Genomic DNA, 19,464 nt, shown 5'->3' with positions numbered 1-19,464 from the left:
CCCTGTCGTGAAGAGACCGCTTCTTCCAGCATTAGGGCTGCTGTAGATGTTGACACACCTGGTCCTGCCATGGCTAGGCAAAGCCTTGCCACGAATATAGAGTCTGTTACTATATTGAGGTGCTCATCTTTGAAAAGTCCGCACGCTAAGACCACTGCTGCTGCTTCCAGTTGCTGCACTGACAGTGTGGGGTCACATGCTTTGATGCAATGCCATTGCTCTCCTGCCTGCCACACTGCCGTTGCCGTAGAAGTCGTGGAGGAAGCGTCCGTGAAGACCGTCGGTCCTGGCTGCGGTCGGTCCTTGACCTTTGGCGGTATGTCTATGTCGACGATGGTCAGCAGCCGAGTCCAGGGCGGTTTTGCTGAGTAGGAGATTTCTCCTCTGAAGCCGGTGAGAGCAAGGGCTAGGTGCTCTGAAATTGCGGGTGACTCTGCAGACGGTTGCTTGCGAAAGGGAAGGTGTATTCTTGTCGGCTCAGTTCCTAGGTGTCTCAGGGCGAGTTTCCTGCCTTTCCTGATGAGGTTAGCGACGCATTCGACTCCTGGGAAGAATGCACGAGCAGGTCTCCTGAGGACCACCCATTGGATCGGCCGGGCCTTTTCAGAAGGCCTTTGTGCCAGTGCCCTCACTCCGCCCTTTGGCGTGAAGTGTACGTATAAGTCCAGGGGCATGGCTGGGTTCCACCTGGCTAGCGTGCCAGTGGACATTTGCTGATCGATGAAATCGAGGGAGCCCGCCGCTTGTGGTGTCAGCTCCTTGGGTTCCCAGGGGTGTTGTCTTTTCAGGAGGTCATATAAAGGGTCTATGATCTCGGGGGGGATCAGGACAACATTGCGGACCCACTGCAGTGATCCCACCAGGCATTGCACATCGTGAAGTGTCCTGATGTCCCGGTTGATCTTTACCTTGGGAGGAGTCACGTAGGAGCTTGTGATTCCCACTCTCAGGAAGGTCACGCAGGGTCTTCTCTTGACTTTTGCGCTTGCGATCTCGAAGCCGTTGGCCCGGAGGGTTTCCGTGATCGCAGACACCAGGTGGTCCACTTGGCTCGTTGATGGTGCAGCGACTAGGATGTCGTCCATGTATTGGATGATGGTTGCGGCAGGGTAGGAATGTCGGACTGGCATCAGTGCTCTGTCCACGGTGATCTGGCAGATAACCGGACTGTCCACTAGGCCCTGGGGAAGTACTCTCCATTGGAAACGGAGGTTAGGCCGATTACCGTTTGGAAACGCGACGGAAAAGGCAAAGCGTTCTCTGTCGTCTGGATGCAGGGGTATCGAGAAGAAACAGTCTTTGATGTCTAGCACTGCGCATGGCTGTCCTTCAGGGATAGCTGAATTCATGGGTAGCAGTGTCTGGACTGGACCCATGGGTCGAATCGTCTTGTTCACTTCTCTCAGGTCGTGGACGAGACGATAACCCTCTCCGGACCTTTTGGGGATTACAAACACAGGGGTGTTCTATGGACTGGTGGAGGGCTCTATGTGACCCTTTTGCAGTTCACGGTTAACCAGTTCCAGCAAAGCTGCCACTCGAGGCTCTGACAAAGGCCACTGCTCCCTCCAAACAGGATCTGATGATTTCTAAGTCAATTTGATCGGCAGCTGAGGGTGTACAGCAGTGGCCCCTATGATAAATTTGTAATCTTGACTCCTAGCATAGCAAGGACGTCCCTTCCTATTAGTGGTGGAGAGTTTTGCAAAATGTAGGGGTAAATTGCTACTGTCTGTTCTGGTCCCTTATTTGTGTGAAGTGTTATAGCCACCAGCTGGGTGCTTTTCCACGCCTGGGTTTGTCCCCCCAGCCCGTTCACTGGGGGGACTTCCTTAAACCGCCAATGTCTGGGCCAATGCCGCTGAGGGAGAATCGTGTAGTCTGATCCCGTGTCTACCCAAAACTGAAGTCCTACAATGTGGGGGTCCTGACTGCCATAGAGGCGGCATGTCCCCCTCACCCTCGGGGGTTCCTTCCCTATTCTCATGGCCAGGGCCACCCAGGGGTCCCGGTTTGGGGCGTCCCCTGCTGGCCCTGTTGCGCTTGCGTGGCTTGTGATGATGGGGGGTGCGAGGGTACGGTTGGTGGTACTGCATAGCTCTGCCATTGTATCGCTGGCGAGGGTGCGATACTGACTGCCTCCTGTGGGAGCATAGGGTATGAAGATCCCCTGCCCCATTGTGGGTTGACATAGATGGGCCGTCTCGCATCCATAGCGGGAGGGGGCTGAATATGGCCCGCACGCCCCCCCCTCTCCCGTTTCCCCGGGGCCGGGATCTACAGTCCCTAGCGAGGTGACCTCTCTTCCCACAGCTCCAGCAGGTCCCTCTGGGGCGCTGTTGGGGCGAGGGTGTTGCCTGGGGACGCTGTGCCGGCTGGGGGCAGTTAGCCGCGACATGACCTGACTGACCACATTTGAAGCAGGCCATCACACTGGTTAGGGTGTGCACGGTTGCCTGAAGTGGGGTCAACTGCTCTTCTCTCACAACATGCTTAATCATGTCAGCCAGGCTGGCCCCGGCTGGTAGGGAACGCAATATATCTTTGGTTACGGTGTTACATTGCTGCCGAAGGCAGTCAGTTACCACCGGGCCTTTTGCGACAGCGGGTAAATTAGAAGAGTCCACCGCAGCCTGAAGGCGGTCAACAAATTGTGTAAAGCTTTCACTCTCCCCCTGTTTGATGGTCGACCACGGTGTCGGTCTGGCCACCACCCTGGATGCGGCGCGTATAGCTTCTCTGGCCGCCCGGGAAGTCGCCCTGACTTCCTCGATCCGGAGCTGGGCAGCTTGTTGCTGGGGTGTGGCTACTTCGTCGTGCTTCCCCAACAACCTAGATAAACTCGACCTGTGGAGTGGCTGCCCTTCCCCCGCCGTCTGAGCGAGCATGGTTGCACATTGGTCCGTCTATTCCTGTTTAAATATTATCAAGCCTGCCCCATCAAAAAGCATACGGCTTATTTGCACTATATCGAAAGGGAGTAAATCATCATTGCTAAAAAGACTATCCACGAGAGTGGAAACCACCCCTGAGTTAATTCCTTTTTCTGAGATGGCTTTTACTATTGTTTGAACGTCTTTGGAATTAACGGGAGTATACGTTCTTTGCTGGTTCCCCTGGGGTCCCGTAATTCTCACCGGGAAGGCATGCACCGATGCTGCGGATGCCCATTCCGCGCATTCGATTTTGATTTTACCCCAGTCGGTGAGTTCGTATTGGGGCTGGTTCCCGGTTGTGTTAAAAGTTTTAATTGGTTTCGTCCGAAACCGCATTGATTCTGTTTTCTCTGCTTCCGAGTCGCTGCTGGACTCGGTGGGCTCCGCAGAGTGATCTGGGGAGCTGTGGCTCCCTTCAGAGTCGGAAGTCGACTGCCAATATACTTCCGGTCTCTGCTGCCGTTTTGTCCGGCTACGGCCCTGCTCCTCCCCTCGGGGCCGGTGCTGATGTTGCTGGCGGTGCCGCCCCCTGGGCTTGCCCTGCCTCCCGCAGGGAGGGATCTCTCCCATATATGGTGGCATCAGTAGGCGCGGCTCCCGAGTGTGTGCCTGCCCTCTGTTGCACCCCCACGCATGCGCGTCTGCTGGGATCCGCGGCTCTCGGCCGGGCATGGGCTCAGCGCTGGTTTCATGCGCATGCGTGTTCGCGGTTGGCCGCGGTTCTGGGTTCTTCCCGCTGCGGGCCGGCGGGCTCCACCCCTCTTCCCGGCCACCCACGCCATATTCAAACGGGTAGGGCGGCGGATCCCCTCCGCCGCTCGCCCGCGCGCCAGCCCTCTCGATATTTCGGGCCTCTGCCGCCAGCCCCTCCCAAAAGGACCGTACGAGTCCCTCCGCTTCTTGCGCTAAGTCGGCTAGCGGCGGGGAAGGGTTGGGCGAGGGGTCCGCGGGCACCCCGGGGGGCTCCGGAGGTGGTCTGGGCCCCGGTGGGTCCCCCGAAAGGGTCAGGGGGTCCCCCGGGGGCTCCGAGGGCTCCGGGGGCTTTGGGCTGGAGGAGGGATGGGTCGCGCCCGGCCCCCCCGTCTCCCCGCTCTCAATCGAGTCGCCACCAGGGGGGTTTCGCGTTCCCGCCCCCTCCCCCAGCTGTGGCGCGATTAACAAACAGGAGCGCGCAGCATTCCACGTCTCCTGTTCTTCTAATGCTTTGCGTAGGGCGGCTTCTGCCTTCCCCCACGCTTTCAGGCTTTTGCTGCTGCCTGTGGCTTTTGTGTCCTCTGCTAGCGCGACAGTACATTTCTGCCACACCCCAGGGTGTAATATATCTATGGGTCGAGAAATGACCCCAAGCTCTAAGAGTCTCGTCAATGCGAGATTAAAATTCCTGAGCTCACATTTGATTCCCCATTGCATATGTATCAAACTTACGACCTTCGCTATCGCTTCCATACAAATCGCGGGTCTCTGGGGCGTCCCCCTTCTTCGCTATGGCCGTTCCGGCGTTGAGTGCTGTCCCCTGGCCAGGAGTACTCCCGTCGCCCCGGGTTTCGGCACCACTATGTTGCCCTCTTGTGAAGGCCACGGCGACCTGGTTTCAGGGTCTAGCACTTCGATCTCCTTCGTGGGATCCCTTGTGGCCAATAACGGACGCTGACACCAATGTGGTGGATGGTTAAAGGCGTTTATTGAGGGGTCTTAAGGGTATTTATGGACTAAGGGGTCTCTCTACGTCAGACAGGGGTTTGGCTATACTTTCTAGGGTTAGTATGGAGTGGAAAGTTACTGGCATGCATAGGTTAGGGGGGCTACACGTCTGGCTACATTCCAAGGGTGATCCTTATCTATGGGGAGGGGGGTAGAAGGATTCCTGTAATTTTCCGTTACAGCCCGAAATCTTCCGAGCGCCTGTCCCTGGCCTACCACAGTTCCTGCAGTTTCAAGCCTGACAATTCCTGGAACTTTTACTAGAAAAATTATGAATGAGGGAAGTTGACAATTCTTTAACGAAAATGAATATGGGACATTGCAATGTATTTATGGATTTTCATTCTAATTTTGTGTGTGTGCTTTATTTCATGTCCATTTTTGTACTTTGGATTCCTCCTCTCATTTTCTTCCAACAAAATTGAGACAGACATGAAGATAAAAATACTCATTAGCTTGTCTAATAAGTATATTTCATCCTTTTAATTTAATTGTTCAATCTTTAGGTATAATTTACATTTTGTGTTTTGCTTTCATTTTTGCCATGTTTTATAACAGGAACAGGCTTCCTGGGTGTGTCAGTGTGATGACAATATGGTTCAAAAACTAGAAACAGATTTCAAGATGACTCTTCAGCAGCAGAGCACTCTAGAGCAGTGGGCGGCCTGGCTTGATAATGTAATGGTGCAAGCATTGAAACCATATGAAGGAAGACCCAGCTTTCCTAAAGCAGCACGGCAATTTCTTTTAAAATGGTCTTTCTACAGGTAGTCTTCTAAATTATTTTAGCTATTTTATTATTTGCTCAATAGTATGCCATAATAATGTTGAAAAAAGTTATATCAGACAATAGTTCCCAAGAAATGTAGAGCTTTTCCCCCACCCCCCAAAAGATCGGTGTTCTTAACATTAAACACAGTTATATGTGCAACTCAGCAGCAGATGAAATTATTCTTGTATATTGTTTTATAGACCTTGTGCAAGTGTAATGAGGTTAGAATTTTATCCTGATTTGGAAACATGCTATGAAATATTTTGGATTGAATAGCTATACAATTTTAAAGCCAATGTTTTAGTATTAGTTATTAAAATACCATGGGTTCTATTTTTATTATGTAGGGACACATTTTTTTTTAATTGTGTAAAAAGAACAAGACAAATGTTCTATGTCATCTGCTACTGTATCAATTATCATAGTAAAGCTATTTTTTTTCAAAATGGTGCATGATAGCATCTACTTTGTGAGAGTATCATATGGATGTTTTCATCTACAATCTGCATTTTTCTACTATAAGGTATACACAAACTTATCTAAATTTTACAAGCTTAAAAATCATACCAGTTAAAAACTTTGAACTAGGAGTGGGAGCATAACAGACACAATATTTTGAAAGACCACTTTGTTTGAAATTAAATAACTTTAATACACTTTTGCTACTTAAAATTTTAACAAAGAACTTACTTTTGCTAAGTTCAGTTTTTACATGTGCTCACATATTAGTAATTGTGCATACACCAAAAACCCCCTTCCTGCCTTTTTGAAAATTTAGCTCCTCATTGTGTAATATGGTCTCTAACCATGCTTTCAAAAAAGGGGAGAGACAAATAATTGTCTTTCACAGACATTTCTTTCTGAAGACATCATAGATCAGATGGTTTTGAATAGCATTACTTTATTATTCTTGAAGTGTATATTCCATATGAATGATTTATTAAAGAATTGTGATATTTATTTCATATTTTCCCCCCATATTTAAATAGCTCAATGGTGATTCGAGATTTAACCTTACGCAGTGCTGCTAGCTTTGGCTCTTTTCATCTGATCCGCTTGCTTTATGATGAGTACATGTTTTACTTAGTCGAACATCGTGTTGCTCAGGCAACAGGAGAAACACCTATCGCAGTTATGGGAGAGGTAAGATAATACACACGAAAATGGATTGGTGAATTAAGCAATAAATTCAGATATGCATTTTCAGGTTTTTTAACATTTACATGGACCTATAGGATATTTTTTAATAATATTTATAATCTGTTGTAGATTGAGTTGCAAATACATTGGCATCTTCAAATTTGGGTTATATGCCTTCATTCATGTTTCACACAAATGAAATGAAAGTAGCATGGAAGTACTTGCAGGATTGGGACATGGCATAATTTCATGCCTATATTTCAATGTATTTTGTTTAAAATAAACAGATCAAAGTATAAATTCAGAAACACCGTGTCTTATATGCATTTATGGTATTTGCAATCTGAAGTTTTCCTCACTCTTTTTTTTTCAGTAGCACCCCTAACAATTAATTTTGTGTAAGTTGCTTAGGAATTCACATTATCTTAGGAGTTATCATCAAGGAATTGTACTTGTAAAGTTCTAGAAAATGGATGTGGACATACAATAGATAGTTCACCAGACTGAAGCTCGATGTTTTTATACTTGATGATCATTATATCATGTTTAATCTTACTGATAAGTTGTAAGTCACCTTGCATGACTTGATATATATATTTTTCCTCAGGATATATTAAAAAGTATAATTAAATATTATAAAAATATGTACATTTTCATAGAGATTGGAAGTCTTGGCTTAATTTGTAGTTTGATTAATCTGACATGTAAAAAAGAAATTACTTTCTGATTAGATACTTGAACTCTGCCATTACATTTATAGCAAAGTATTGGAAAAGTATAATATTGCTACATTCTTGTTTTCTTGACATAGTATATGTCAAATGTAATGCTTGTGGTGTACTGTGGGACTTCCTAGAATGTTTTGGTGAACTTAAGACAGATATTATCTTAGAGAGAAAACATGTAATCTAAAGTTTTGAGAGATGAGAGGGGAACAGGGAAGTTGTAAACATTCATTTAATGCATGGCTTCTTGTGTTTCTCTGCATTTACTGACTATTTGAAATAAAATGGGAAAGACTAAGGCTAGTTTGACAAACACTTGAAGCCATTATGAACTGTGTTTACGGCTGAGAAAAAGTTTCCTTCTCTCCCATCCCCTTAGATTTGTAGATTGATTCTGGTACAAGTACTCAGACAGTCCTGTGGTTAACTGGATCAGAGAATTAATCCTGTCTGAAATAATCCCTTGGGCTATTTTTATTGGGTTAGGTCTGTCATGTTGTTCTTTGCATGGCCATGTGGATGACTTAAGGTGAAAGGATGGGTATGGGAAGGTGAGGAGGGAGTATATATGAGTGAACCTGGAAAGATAGGGCTGCTGCTGCTTATGCTGGTTTAGTGTTCGCTGAAGTTTTATCTTTCTGTATTTCTGAAAAGGACTGAGTCAGGTATGTTTAGAAATATATTTATTTAAATACTGTACTCCTTTTATTTGAGATTAGCGAATCAAATTATGCTCTGCAGCTTCTCATTTAAGAGAAGGGTAAAGGACTCAGACAAAGAAAGGGAGGAAAGAAGTTTGATTTTTTACTTGTGAGCAGCTTTTCACTTTATTTTTTATAAGTAAACTAGTCAGCATAATATACTGTAGTAACCATCAACCCTATTTTCAGTGGTGCCATTTATTTACTCTATGTATAGTTTTGCTACACTATAACTGCCTTAGTGACACACCATTTCAGGATAACTTTTAAGCAAGCTTTTGGTTAAAGTATTGCAGTTTAAAAATGGACACCGGTCATATTTTCCAGCATTCTACATCAGAAATATCTCACTCAAAGCAACAAAGGCCTTAACATAAGTCACCCTAAAAATGCAAATACATATGCTTAAGTTTATATCCTATTGTTTTAATTGCTGTCAATATTTTATTTTAATTTCCTTAATATGAACACAAATATAATGGAATGGAAAATGAAATTGTATACTATGGATGTGACTGCAGTCAAATGCATGCACTTTCATACTAGCCACAAGCCATTAGAGCATACTACTGGCTTTACCATAGATAATCTAAGGTCATGTTTGTGTAGGACTGTGCGCACAATTTTTATTGTTTATTTTGCAGTTTGGTGATTTAAATGCTCTATCCCCTGGAAATATGGATAAAGGTAAGCACTCCCAAATGTATAATTTTATATAGAACTAACATGTCTATTGGAGCAAAGCAAGTTCTTTTTTTTAAAAATATAGTTAAACAGAATTGAAAGCTACATCATAATTTAAATTATGTGAATATTACTATTATAGGGGTACAATATGCTATACATGATATATAGTATATTATAAGGACTAGAATACTCTAGGGCCTAAATATTTTTTTTTATGTCTATATTTTACACAAGAAATTTTCAAAATTTAATTGTATATTCTGGTGAGAGAGCTGAAGGGGATGGACAGCTGGAAAAAGGAAGCTATGATTGGTTATTACACTTTCCTGTGTTTTCATATTTCATGTTATTTGCAAAATGAAGGCCTTTGTATTCAGATTTTTCCCCTTTGTGCTACTTTTCTTTTCTTTTCTTTTCTTTTCTTTTCTTTTCTTTTCTTTTCTTTTCTTTTCTTTTCTTTTCTTTTCTTTTCTTTTCTTTTCAGATGAAGGCAGTGAAGTTGAAAGTGAAGTAGAAGAAGAGATGGATGAAAATGGAGGGCCACAAGCCAAGAGGGAGAAAACAGACTTAAATCAAGCATTTCAGGTGGGCTGCTTGCAGCAGCCAGTGCTTGAGAGTGGAATAGAGCAGAGCCTCCTGAACCCAATTCATAATGAGCACATTGTTACAAATACTCAGACTATCAGACAATGCAGTGCTACTGGAAATACATATACTGCAGTCTAATATTGAAGTGCTCCTTAACTGCATTAGCCTTGTTGATGCTGGACTTAATGGGGGAGATAGGAGAATAGGTCTAAAAGTCATCTTATCAAATTTTAGCTGTGCTGAACATTACCTTTTATTGGATTGTGAAATAAAATGGGTGTATGCATTTTGCCAGATGTTTAAAAAAATTTTAAGGAAAATCATTTTACATTGGTTATTCAATATTGAGTTTTCGTAGTTTCAAGTGTCAATGAAGACTTTTGTCAAGCTTTTAATGTTAATGCTTTTGTCCTCTTAAAATTAAAATAACTTATTTTTTTCATAGTTTAAATATATTTTAATGCTAATTATTTCTCATAATGATTTCATATACATAGATTTTTAATTAGATGCAAAATATGAAAAGAAATACTTTCTTTGACATACTGGATGCATACTCATTTGACAGTAGATGCATCAAATCTGTTATAAAAGGTGCTTTTCATTGAACACAACTAGAAGACGCTATTTTCATGAAAGTGTGAGCATTCAGGGGGTATTTTTATCATAATGTTGGAGGGTTGGGAAGATCTAGTTTTCTTTCTGTAAGTAAGAAGTGTTTTCACTGCATTTACAAATGCAGAATAAGTGATAAAATTGTAACAATGTGGTAATGTGTACACTGTAGGCACACCTAATTATCTGATCACATGTAAACAATACAAGCTTCCTTTAAAATCAACAGCTCTGGATTATATTTGCATGCCAATTCCTCTGGTTTTGGAGACTACTGATTCTATTTTGAGACCACTGCACAGATATGTCTGGTTGTCAAATGGTACTGTAGTTAATAGAAACTAAACCACAATAGAAGTAACTTGATTTTTTTTAAGTGTACATGCTACTTATATTGAACTAGACATATAGGAAAACATTCCTTTTGGATGACTTTCTTCTATTCTAGGCCTGTTCCTACTATTTTAATTAGCTGCGTTCAAAAATGATAATTTGTAGAATGTAAGAAATGTAGCAACCTGCATAATTTTCTTTTTAAAATGTGTCTCCTGATTAATAAAGTGAATTTAATTTTTTACAAAAACTTATTAAGGTAGTGTAACTGGCATGCCTCCCTTGTACTTATTCCCAATTGCATTAAATTTTAATAGGTGGCTAGATGGATCATTGCTATTTAAGAATGTACATCAGGGATCATTGTACCTCGGCTATTACATGGTGCCTTAAACAGAACTGAAACTAAGATTTAGTATTTTTTGTTATTTTTAATAACTCTTAAAATTTATTCAACAAGGTGTGCCTGTCACTTTCAAATTTCCTAAGTATTAGGGGCAGGTTGCATAGTCTTCAAAGAAATAAAGAGGGTTTTATTATTAAGTGATATTTATATCCCTCGTAAAATTGATATTAAAAATATTTTTTCTTGTTTCTAGTTGAATTTCACTTCATTACAAATAAAATTTGCTTGGGAACTTGAAAAGCAAAACTAGCTTTAATGCCAACTTCAAATCTTGTTAAATTAAATGCACCATAGTCATAAGCATGGTTATATTGTTTAAACTCTTGTCAGATTTTAATTTTAAAAATTCAGACTAAATAAATAAGCAGGTACATAATGCAGCAGCACATATTTTCAATTTGCATATGTGGTAGGGTGTCAGTCTGATGCTAGGTTTTAATGATTATATTTTATAGTGATAGTTTATACAGTCCATATTAATTGATGTTAAACATTTATTATTTTTTCTGATTATTTTAAGCATTTTCATGATTTTTAAAGCAGACATAAATTTGCTAGGCTAAAATATTGAAAATAATTAAATAAAAGCAAAAAAGTGAAAGAAAGAATAACAAAGGTAATTTTATAGAAAGGACTGCATTAAAAATGAAGGGAGTCTCTTGTTTTATCTAGTGTGACTGTGGATTGATATTTTTTTAAAGTCATATATACCAAATGGTTAAACAGCATGTGACATGAACAGTGTATTTTTAGCAAAGAAATTTGTTGCTAGAGCTTTCAGATTAATCAAGAATGGTTATAGCTCAACTAAGAGGGCTTAATACTTTTTGGGGTACAAAATTATTTGTAAATTTCTTAGCAAAATTTGGAGGCAAACCCATCCTGCTCCATTCTATGTAGGCATAATTCCTACTTATGTCTGTGGATGTTTTTTGTCACAGCAAAAAGTGCAAATGAGGTTTGTATTAATTTCTCTCTAAATTCACCTGTGCACTGAATCCTCATAGGTTGTGTTCTCCCAAATATCACTGCATCCTGGGTTTTTTCCCTTAGAAATCAGCACCTATTCACCAGAAATCCTAAAAACTAACCTATGATATTTGCTCCCTTTTATTTTGCATTATAATATTTTAAAAAATAAAATATAGTTGAATACTTAGCATTTTTCATTCTTAACATAGGGTGCCCTATGCTGTACTGATGGTCCCTATTGCCTGGTTTCAAATTTTGTGTTGACAAACTTTAAATATTTTTTATTGGTAGAATGTTGGATTTATTGTTGCTGAAAGAAAAGTATGGTTGTAACATGTAAATCTAGATTGCTAAGAAGAGGTGGGACCTGAACATCTTCTGAACAGTTAATCACTGTTCATGTAGTGCAAAAAGAAAACAAAATATATGCATACAAAGATACAATGCATATCATGGATTCTAATAGCAGTTGTCAAAACAAATTTAAATTGTTCCTTATTCAGATAACTGAATTGTTTGTATATCTATGCTTATCAACTGATTATTCTCTCAAATTTTAAAGTAATATTTTCCCCACTTTAACAATTATTTGACAGAATTAAGTTGCTGTAAGCTGCTCTGCTTTGCTTTTAAATTTACTGCAATTTAAATCAAACATACGCGCATGAAACAATTTAGTACTTTTGATATTTGTTAATAGATGGGTATTGTTAATGATTTGAGAACAGAAATATGGATACCTCAGTCCAAATTATGTAGTGTGTAGCATGTGGCTGAATTGCCACTCTGAAGCCTGCTTAACTCTTTTAGAGCTCTAAAGAGCTGTAGCAAGCATCTACTGTCTAGACACTACAAGATAAGGGTTCACATCATTTGTGGATTTTACCCAATCTTGACGTGAAATTAAAAAATTATTTTAGAGTCGCTTCCCCCATTGGCATAAATTACTTAGTAAACAGTGTGGCGGAATGGGAATGGGTATTGTTGAATTACTTTTTCGTAACATGGGGCCCAATTTTCACAAGTTTAAATATATGAAAAGTTACATTTTCATATTTCTCATTGTAAATCATTTTTTTTAAAAGCCCCCTCTTTTCAGTTATCTGCTTCTGTGTTTTATTATTATACTGTAGCATGCTTTGTGCATCTTTTTTTTAATGTTCCGTTAAAAAAAACTGGATAGTACTCTTTAAATTGTTTACTTGCAAAATTATGATGTACAGCATTTCTGCCTTTAGTTCAAAAATGTGTAAAATACTGTGCTGGTGTACTGTCGCTGAGGAATGTATAGCTTTATAAAACATTTCAGTTTAAACTGAAGCATTTTTAAATGTCTGAAATACTGCTTCTGTTCAAAATATTTTCCACGGGGGAAGACCTGACCTGATATTTGTGGTTCTCACCAAATGATATCAGCATTGTTTAGAAATACATTTATATTAGTTAGCACTACATTGCAATCTAGCTTACTTTACAGAGTGGTTTTACAAAATGAAATAACATTTTATAGTCATGGAAAAAAAAGGTGGAAAGTAACTTTTTAAATGATGTAAGTATTTTTTGTACTTTGTGACAGTTATTTCAGAGTTTAAAACATTCTTTTGACAGATCAGTATAGATTTCTGAAAATTACATCCTCGTCTGTAGAAAAAGAAAACTATCATGTCTGTGGTTTAAAAATAAGTCAATAATTGGTATTCTAGTATCTTTGCTACTTTGGTGATTAAAAAAATAAAAAACAGGAATAGAAGAATAAATACAAAGTACTTACTTAGTTTTAGCCTTAGAAAATTAACCCTTTGAGCATTTTGAGGATACACTTTTTAGGTAATTTAATTAGACCACTGAAAATATTCTATATATTTAAGTAACTGATTGTCCTGCAGAATTTTTTTTTAAATTTCTAAATTAAATATTTGCATGGTACACAGAAATGTTTCTGTTTCAAAAGGCTTAATAGATTTAGGTGAAATTATTCACTGCCACCAATATGTGCTGTATGGTGCAAAACTATTTCTGCTATTTTATTTTATTTTCATAATTGCATAAATATCTGAAGAAATAAAATATTTGACTCTACAGTCATAGGTTGTTTACTTTAAGACCTCTTTACAATATGGAGGTTTAGAAAAAATATTTGTACTCTTTTGGAAATATCTTCAGGCTGATATTAAAATACTTTAATACTGTAAATTAAAATCTTCACAAATAAAACCAAAACTATTTAATTAACAAGAAAATTAATTTTACAGAACCCTTGGTATGTTTGCAATCAAATTTTCAGCAGTCTATCTGATAAATAGACAAAAAGGACATTGTATTCATATTACTTTTAACAGTCAGTCACTGTGATATGAACTAATGGAAAGACAGTGGTACTAGATTCAGCTTCCTCTACAGGGATGCAGTTTGGATGCCTCTTATTGAATGTCAGAATTTAAAAAGAAATAAAAACCAAACCCTAGAAATTGCACCTGCCTTCTGCTGTGTTGAAAAGTCCTTTGTTCTTACAAGTAGTACTTACCAGAACAAGGGAACAAGTTCAGAAGTGAGTACAGAGTTGTTGAAAATTATAGATAGAAATACCACCTTACTTAGCTTTTCTACTGGTTGATGGCAGAAGCAATCAACAACAGTAGGTGCAAATGCATTTTATTCAAATCTAGCTGAGTGAAAAAAGTCTCATTACATTTAGTGGAATTACATCACTAATATAGTGCAAGTAAGTTGTAAAGATTTCTAGTAAGTTAATGAAAATTCATGCATAATTATAATGCAATACTCAAAGGGGTTTAATTTAACAATCTTTTATTCATAATTTACTGTAAATGCTCCCCAGTTTGCCTGCCTTGAATATTGCTGCTAGTGATTCTAAATGTGAGCAAACCTAACTTTAATTTACTCATTTTATTTAAGAAAGAGTAAAAGCCACTTACAAAGTGACTGCCTAGTTTTTGTTTGAGGAAAATATCCCTCAGTTTGATCATTTAAACTTTCGTGGTTTATTCTATTTTTTTTTTCTTTAAAAAAGAAACTCAGCAATTAAAATGTTGGGACTGGAAGCCCTGAGTAATTAAAGTTTTTGTAAAAATTGTTCTTCACTATAGAGAAAAAACTCCATAACAAGACTATGAGCATCAAAATGACCCGCACTTAAATCAGAATCAGGGAAAGGCTCTTATGTTTTTAAGTGCTTCCTTGATCATGTTGCAAATGTCTTCAAGAATTTTCAGCACTGGGTGAACTTTAAAATAATAAATATTTGAAAATAATTAAGACTGTAGAGGGACAACCTCCCTTGATTTGGGTTCACCAGGTATATTTATCCATTATCTTTTGACTCGCTGATAAGAGGGTCTTTTTCTTTTAGATTTTGTTACGCAAAGAATACTATAGGGTTCTCAAATACATTGTTAAAGTGATTGTTCTGTATTTAAACATTAAATATCATATTGAAGTAACCCAATAAACCAATTTAAATGTAAAAAAATATAATTATGCACCAAAGCAAGTTTCTCATCCTCACTGAAAATTTGGATTTACAGTAATGACCAATGAGGCTATTGAATAAACTTTGAGTGCCTTTCAAACACTTAGGAAATTTTGCCTCAGGTGGTAAACTGTAATTAGGTTAATTCTAGAGCTTGCCAATCAATAATTCTGTCATCACTCAGGGCTTTCTTAGCTTCTAGAAAACTTACTTGGTTCCATTTATTTTCTACTGTATTTTTTTAAGGTGCCATCATTTAAATTTCACTTAGTAAGTGGCAGTTTACATTATTCAGTACCACAGGCACAGAAATGTAATAACACTAGGAGAAATTGAACTTTTGCTTTCCTATTTACTACATACATTATGTAAATTAAGAAAACAACTTTTTTGTAGAAGGTGCATGTGACATAATGTAGTTTTGCAGTTTTTTAATTTGTTGAACACACTTTTTAATTATTTAAGGAAAACCTCTTTAGAGAATAATTTGATAGGATTTTTGTATAATGTGCTTGATTTTGTAAATATGTATTTCCTGATGTGATTTTTTTCTTTTTTTTTTTTTTTTTTTTTTTTTGTGAGAAATGGTTAATCTTTTGGTATATCATGTCCTCTCAAAATTGGAAGGAGATAATAGTTTGTGGGCAATTTGTATTGTGTACTGTACAATAACTAGGAAACTTTTATAACTCTAAAAATATATATTAACTTTTAGTGTGTTGTTTTTAAAAATAATGGCTGGAACATGCTAAGGATGGTAGGATTTTTCTGAATATTTCAGACTTGAACTCAGGCTAGTTTTCTTGTGTTTTTCAAAATAAAATTGTGTATTGTCTTCTGAAATAAATAAATTTGTTTTCCTGTTACAAACATTTGACATTTGAATTGTTTTGGGGTTTCTATAATTAAATACTTTAGATTGCAATACTAATGAATTTGGAAGAAAAATTATTTCAACTTTATTTAAATCATAAATGGAAGTTTCGTTCAACCCCCCTGCAGTGCTATAATATAGTTCCCATAGCATACAATACGGCAGAAATGGTGGAAATTCAGGGATGCAAGTTATTGTAAGAAGACAACAGAATATGATGGGTTGCACCTCAAAATACCATTTTTATTACTTCTGCAAGGTGATTTTTCTGCACAGTGTTGATATTACCAAGCAAGTCACAGTCCATATCAGGTTATTTTAAATGTATTTAATTTGCCTCACCTCAGGCAATCACCTCTAATGTGTAAAAACACATATAGTCCACAACAATCTAAACTGTGTCAAAAGCCTAGACAAATATAAAGCCAATTATTATTCCACAAATGAACCCAGACACTTAAACTGATGCCTTAAGTTTTACCTTTCATATTTTTCAGATTCTGTGCTGCCTTGGTGTGTAGTTCTGAGCTTCATATTAAGTATTAGTAAGTTCTCTTCACAGGGTGGGTAGACAAAACAATCCTTTTCCAGCTTGAGAACCGAGGACAACTGTTACAGCCTCAGGCCCAAAAAGCATAAACAACGGTGAACTGAAGAGAGCAAATAAGGAGGATGGGACTTCATAACCTGAAGCTGTAATTGGACAATTAACCCCAATATGTAAACGGACCAAAATTTATAGAAGTTTGAAACCATGTGACTGGTCATCCATTTTGTGACCATTTTGCGTCCATCTTGGGTGTAGCCCTGGCCAGGGTCTTGTACTGCCCAAGGTGTATCCATTAAGGCCTTTTAATAAATACCTACTTTATTATTTTAGCTCTGTCTAGTGTCTGTTCCAGGTCAGCCTCTCAAGGCATCAAAACCTTTATCTCTTTCTGGCACTGTTAATGTTATGCCAAATAGAGTTGCTGTGTTGACTTGATGCTGTTATTCCTAATCTTGTTCCAAATTTCACTAAATACCATTGTATGTATTCTTCCCCAATAACTGGATTAGCCTAAGGATATTAAAAAAAACAAACAAAAAGAAATCTTGCCTACAATGTGGTGCTCTTGACAGTTTGTTCTGAACAATTTAATTAATATAACTGTTTTCCTAAGGAAATACTATGCACCCAAAATCTGAAGCTGTCTTCACTACTAGAGTTTAATGCATAGTCAGACATACTTTCACAGATTTAGTTGGAGTGGTGTTTAACAAGATGTTGTCCCCCAACTGTTCTCTCTTTCCAGCTGGAAGTTGCTGTTTCCCATGGTGAGTGTGATGTGAGTACAGATGATGTGAGTAATACCTTTGTTCCATAGCTTGGGAAGTCTTTAAAGCTTCCTAAGGTGTTGTAGTAGTTCAGTTAGAGGAACAAGAAAACAAGTGGATGATGACAGGCATTTATTGAATTATTGAATGATATAGGTTGAAAGAGACATTTGGAGGACTCTAATCACAGAATCACAGAATCACTAGGTTGGAAGAGACCTTTAAGATCATCAAGTCCAACCTATGCCCTAACACCTCAACTAAACCATGGTACCAAGTGCCACATCCAATCTTTTTTTAAACACATCCAGGGATGGTGACTCCACCACCTCCCCAGGCAGACCATTCCAGTACTTTATCACCCTTTCCATGAAAAACTTTTTCCTAATATCCAACCTAAATTTCCCTTGGTGCAGCTTTAGACTGTGTCCTCTCGTTCTGTCAGTTGCTGCCTGGAAAAAGAGACCAACCCCCACCTGACTACAACCAGCTTTCAGGTAGCCCAATCCCCCCCACTTCCTGAGCATGGCCTCTATTTGTGTTTGACATCTTTATGGGGTAAAAGCTTCCTAATATCTAAGTGGAATTTCCTATGTTTCAGCTTGGGCCCATTGCCTCTTGTAATTTCTTCTCTTTTGAAGACTAAATGATCCCAGCTTTCAGCCTCCTCTTTTATGCCATACACTGTAAGAGCCTAAATGAGGGATGCGGGACTCCAGGTGGCTCTCCAAAATGCAGTTTATTCCATCCAAGAGGTTACAGCAGTGCAGGGTCGTGGGCGACAGAGCCTGTACCTACAGCTGTCAGCTCCAGCTGCAGGCAGGCGTGGAGACCCTTTGGTTTTGGTTACATTGCATTATATACTTTTCTTTGCTTAGCATCTTAATACAGTAGAACCAATCTATACCTTAACTATTATCTATAGCCTATCATAACTACTATAATTACCATATTCATGTTACTATTCTCCAATCACTAAAAGTTAGTACATTACAGTTTAAGCTAGAAGTTGTTTTTCAGTTTTCTTGCAGTGGAAAATTCTGAGACCATTTTTCTACTTGCCACATCGGCAGGCTTGTTTGCCTGTGCTATCTTCCTGCTTGGTAAAAATATCTTCTCGTTTGAGGTGGGTTTATCCTTTGCTCTAAGTCATAAAAACCCCTTCTAACTAACATACCCTTTGCCTCCTTGGTTAGCCAGTAAGACTGGCTCAGCAATTCTTTTCTTCTATATCAAAACTTGCTTCCATCTCTATTCCTTCATCAGACTCTACATTTAAAAATCTTTCTGCTAAGCATACATATCTGTGAGACTTTCTTGTCAAACTTTCATCCTTCCCAACAATACACCCCAGCCCCCTGACCCATCTTGGTGGCCCTCTGCTGGGCTCACTCCAATATGTCAAGTCTTTCTGGTACTGGAGAGCCTAAAAGTGGACACAGGACTCCAGTTGTAGTGTCATCAATACTGAATAGAGGGGGGAAAATAGCACTTCTCTTAACCTTCTGGTTACATTACTGCTAATACATCCCAGGATGCAGTTGGCCTTGACCACAAAGACACACTGTTGGCTCATATACTAATTGTCCACCAGTATCCCAGTGCTACCTAACAAGTTCTATTTCTTTAAAAAGGAGTCTATGCATCAGGGGAAAAAGATGTTGGAAAATTCTTCTAACTTTAGCACAATAGTGCATGATCCCTATATCCGCAGTTAATGCTTAATTTTGCACCATACAGTGCTTAGTACTGATGCCTAAAGAGGCTACCAAGAACAGTTATATACTAACGCAGTACAGAATATGGAAAATACTTAAGCTAAAACTTAAGGCATCATTTCCCCCCGTAGAGGCTTGATATGGCCTCTACCTTGTCGAGTCTCTATTCTAAATATCTACTAATAATAGGTATTTAATAATAGATAAATATCTAACAACAGTAAATATCTAACCATAGTACATATCTAACAGTAATAAATATCTAACAATAGTAATGTTTTGCACAGTCAGCTATCATGCAAAGAAGAATAATGATGATTATGAACAGTTGTTTAGGCACAGAAGAGGAATAATTTAAAACATGTTTTCATATGCATCAGTCTGTTTTTTCAGTTGTTTCAGGAGCAGAAGCCTTCTTAAATCTGGAGCAGTGAATTCAGGGTCCTTTGCCAGCAACTTTGAATGTGGTGAGGGTAGTCAGCAGAACTT

The 19,464-nt window shown here is 39.0% G+C and overlaps 1 protein-coding gene across 1 annotated transcript in view; it reads left to right on the top strand.

The window, feature by feature from the left end:
* Window positions 1-9,388, top strand: part of LOC129133623 (transcription factor RFX3-like) — a 151,083-nt gene extending 141,695 nt beyond the window's left edge. Inside the window, exons 13-16 of the mRNA XM_054653262.1 lie at window positions 5,196-5,404; window positions 6,399-6,552; window positions 8,620-8,662; window positions 9,147-9,388. Of these exons, the coding sequence (XP_054509237.1) occupies window positions 5,196-5,404; window positions 6,399-6,552; window positions 8,620-8,662; window positions 9,147-9,388 (648 nt within the window). The remainder of the gene's footprint in view (window positions 1-5,195; window positions 5,405-6,398; window positions 6,553-8,619; window positions 8,663-9,146) is intronic.
* The last annotated feature ends 10,076 nt before the right edge of the window (window positions 9,389-19,464 follow it).

Source organism: Agelaius phoeniceus, chromosome W (assembly GCF_051311805.1).
Source record: "Agelaius phoeniceus isolate bAgePho1 chromosome W, bAgePho1.hap1, whole genome shotgun sequence".
NCBI classification, from domain to species: domain Eukaryota; kingdom Metazoa; phylum Chordata; class Aves; order Passeriformes; family Icteridae; genus Agelaius; species Agelaius phoeniceus.
This window is presented reverse-complemented; position numbering and strand designations above follow the sequence as displayed.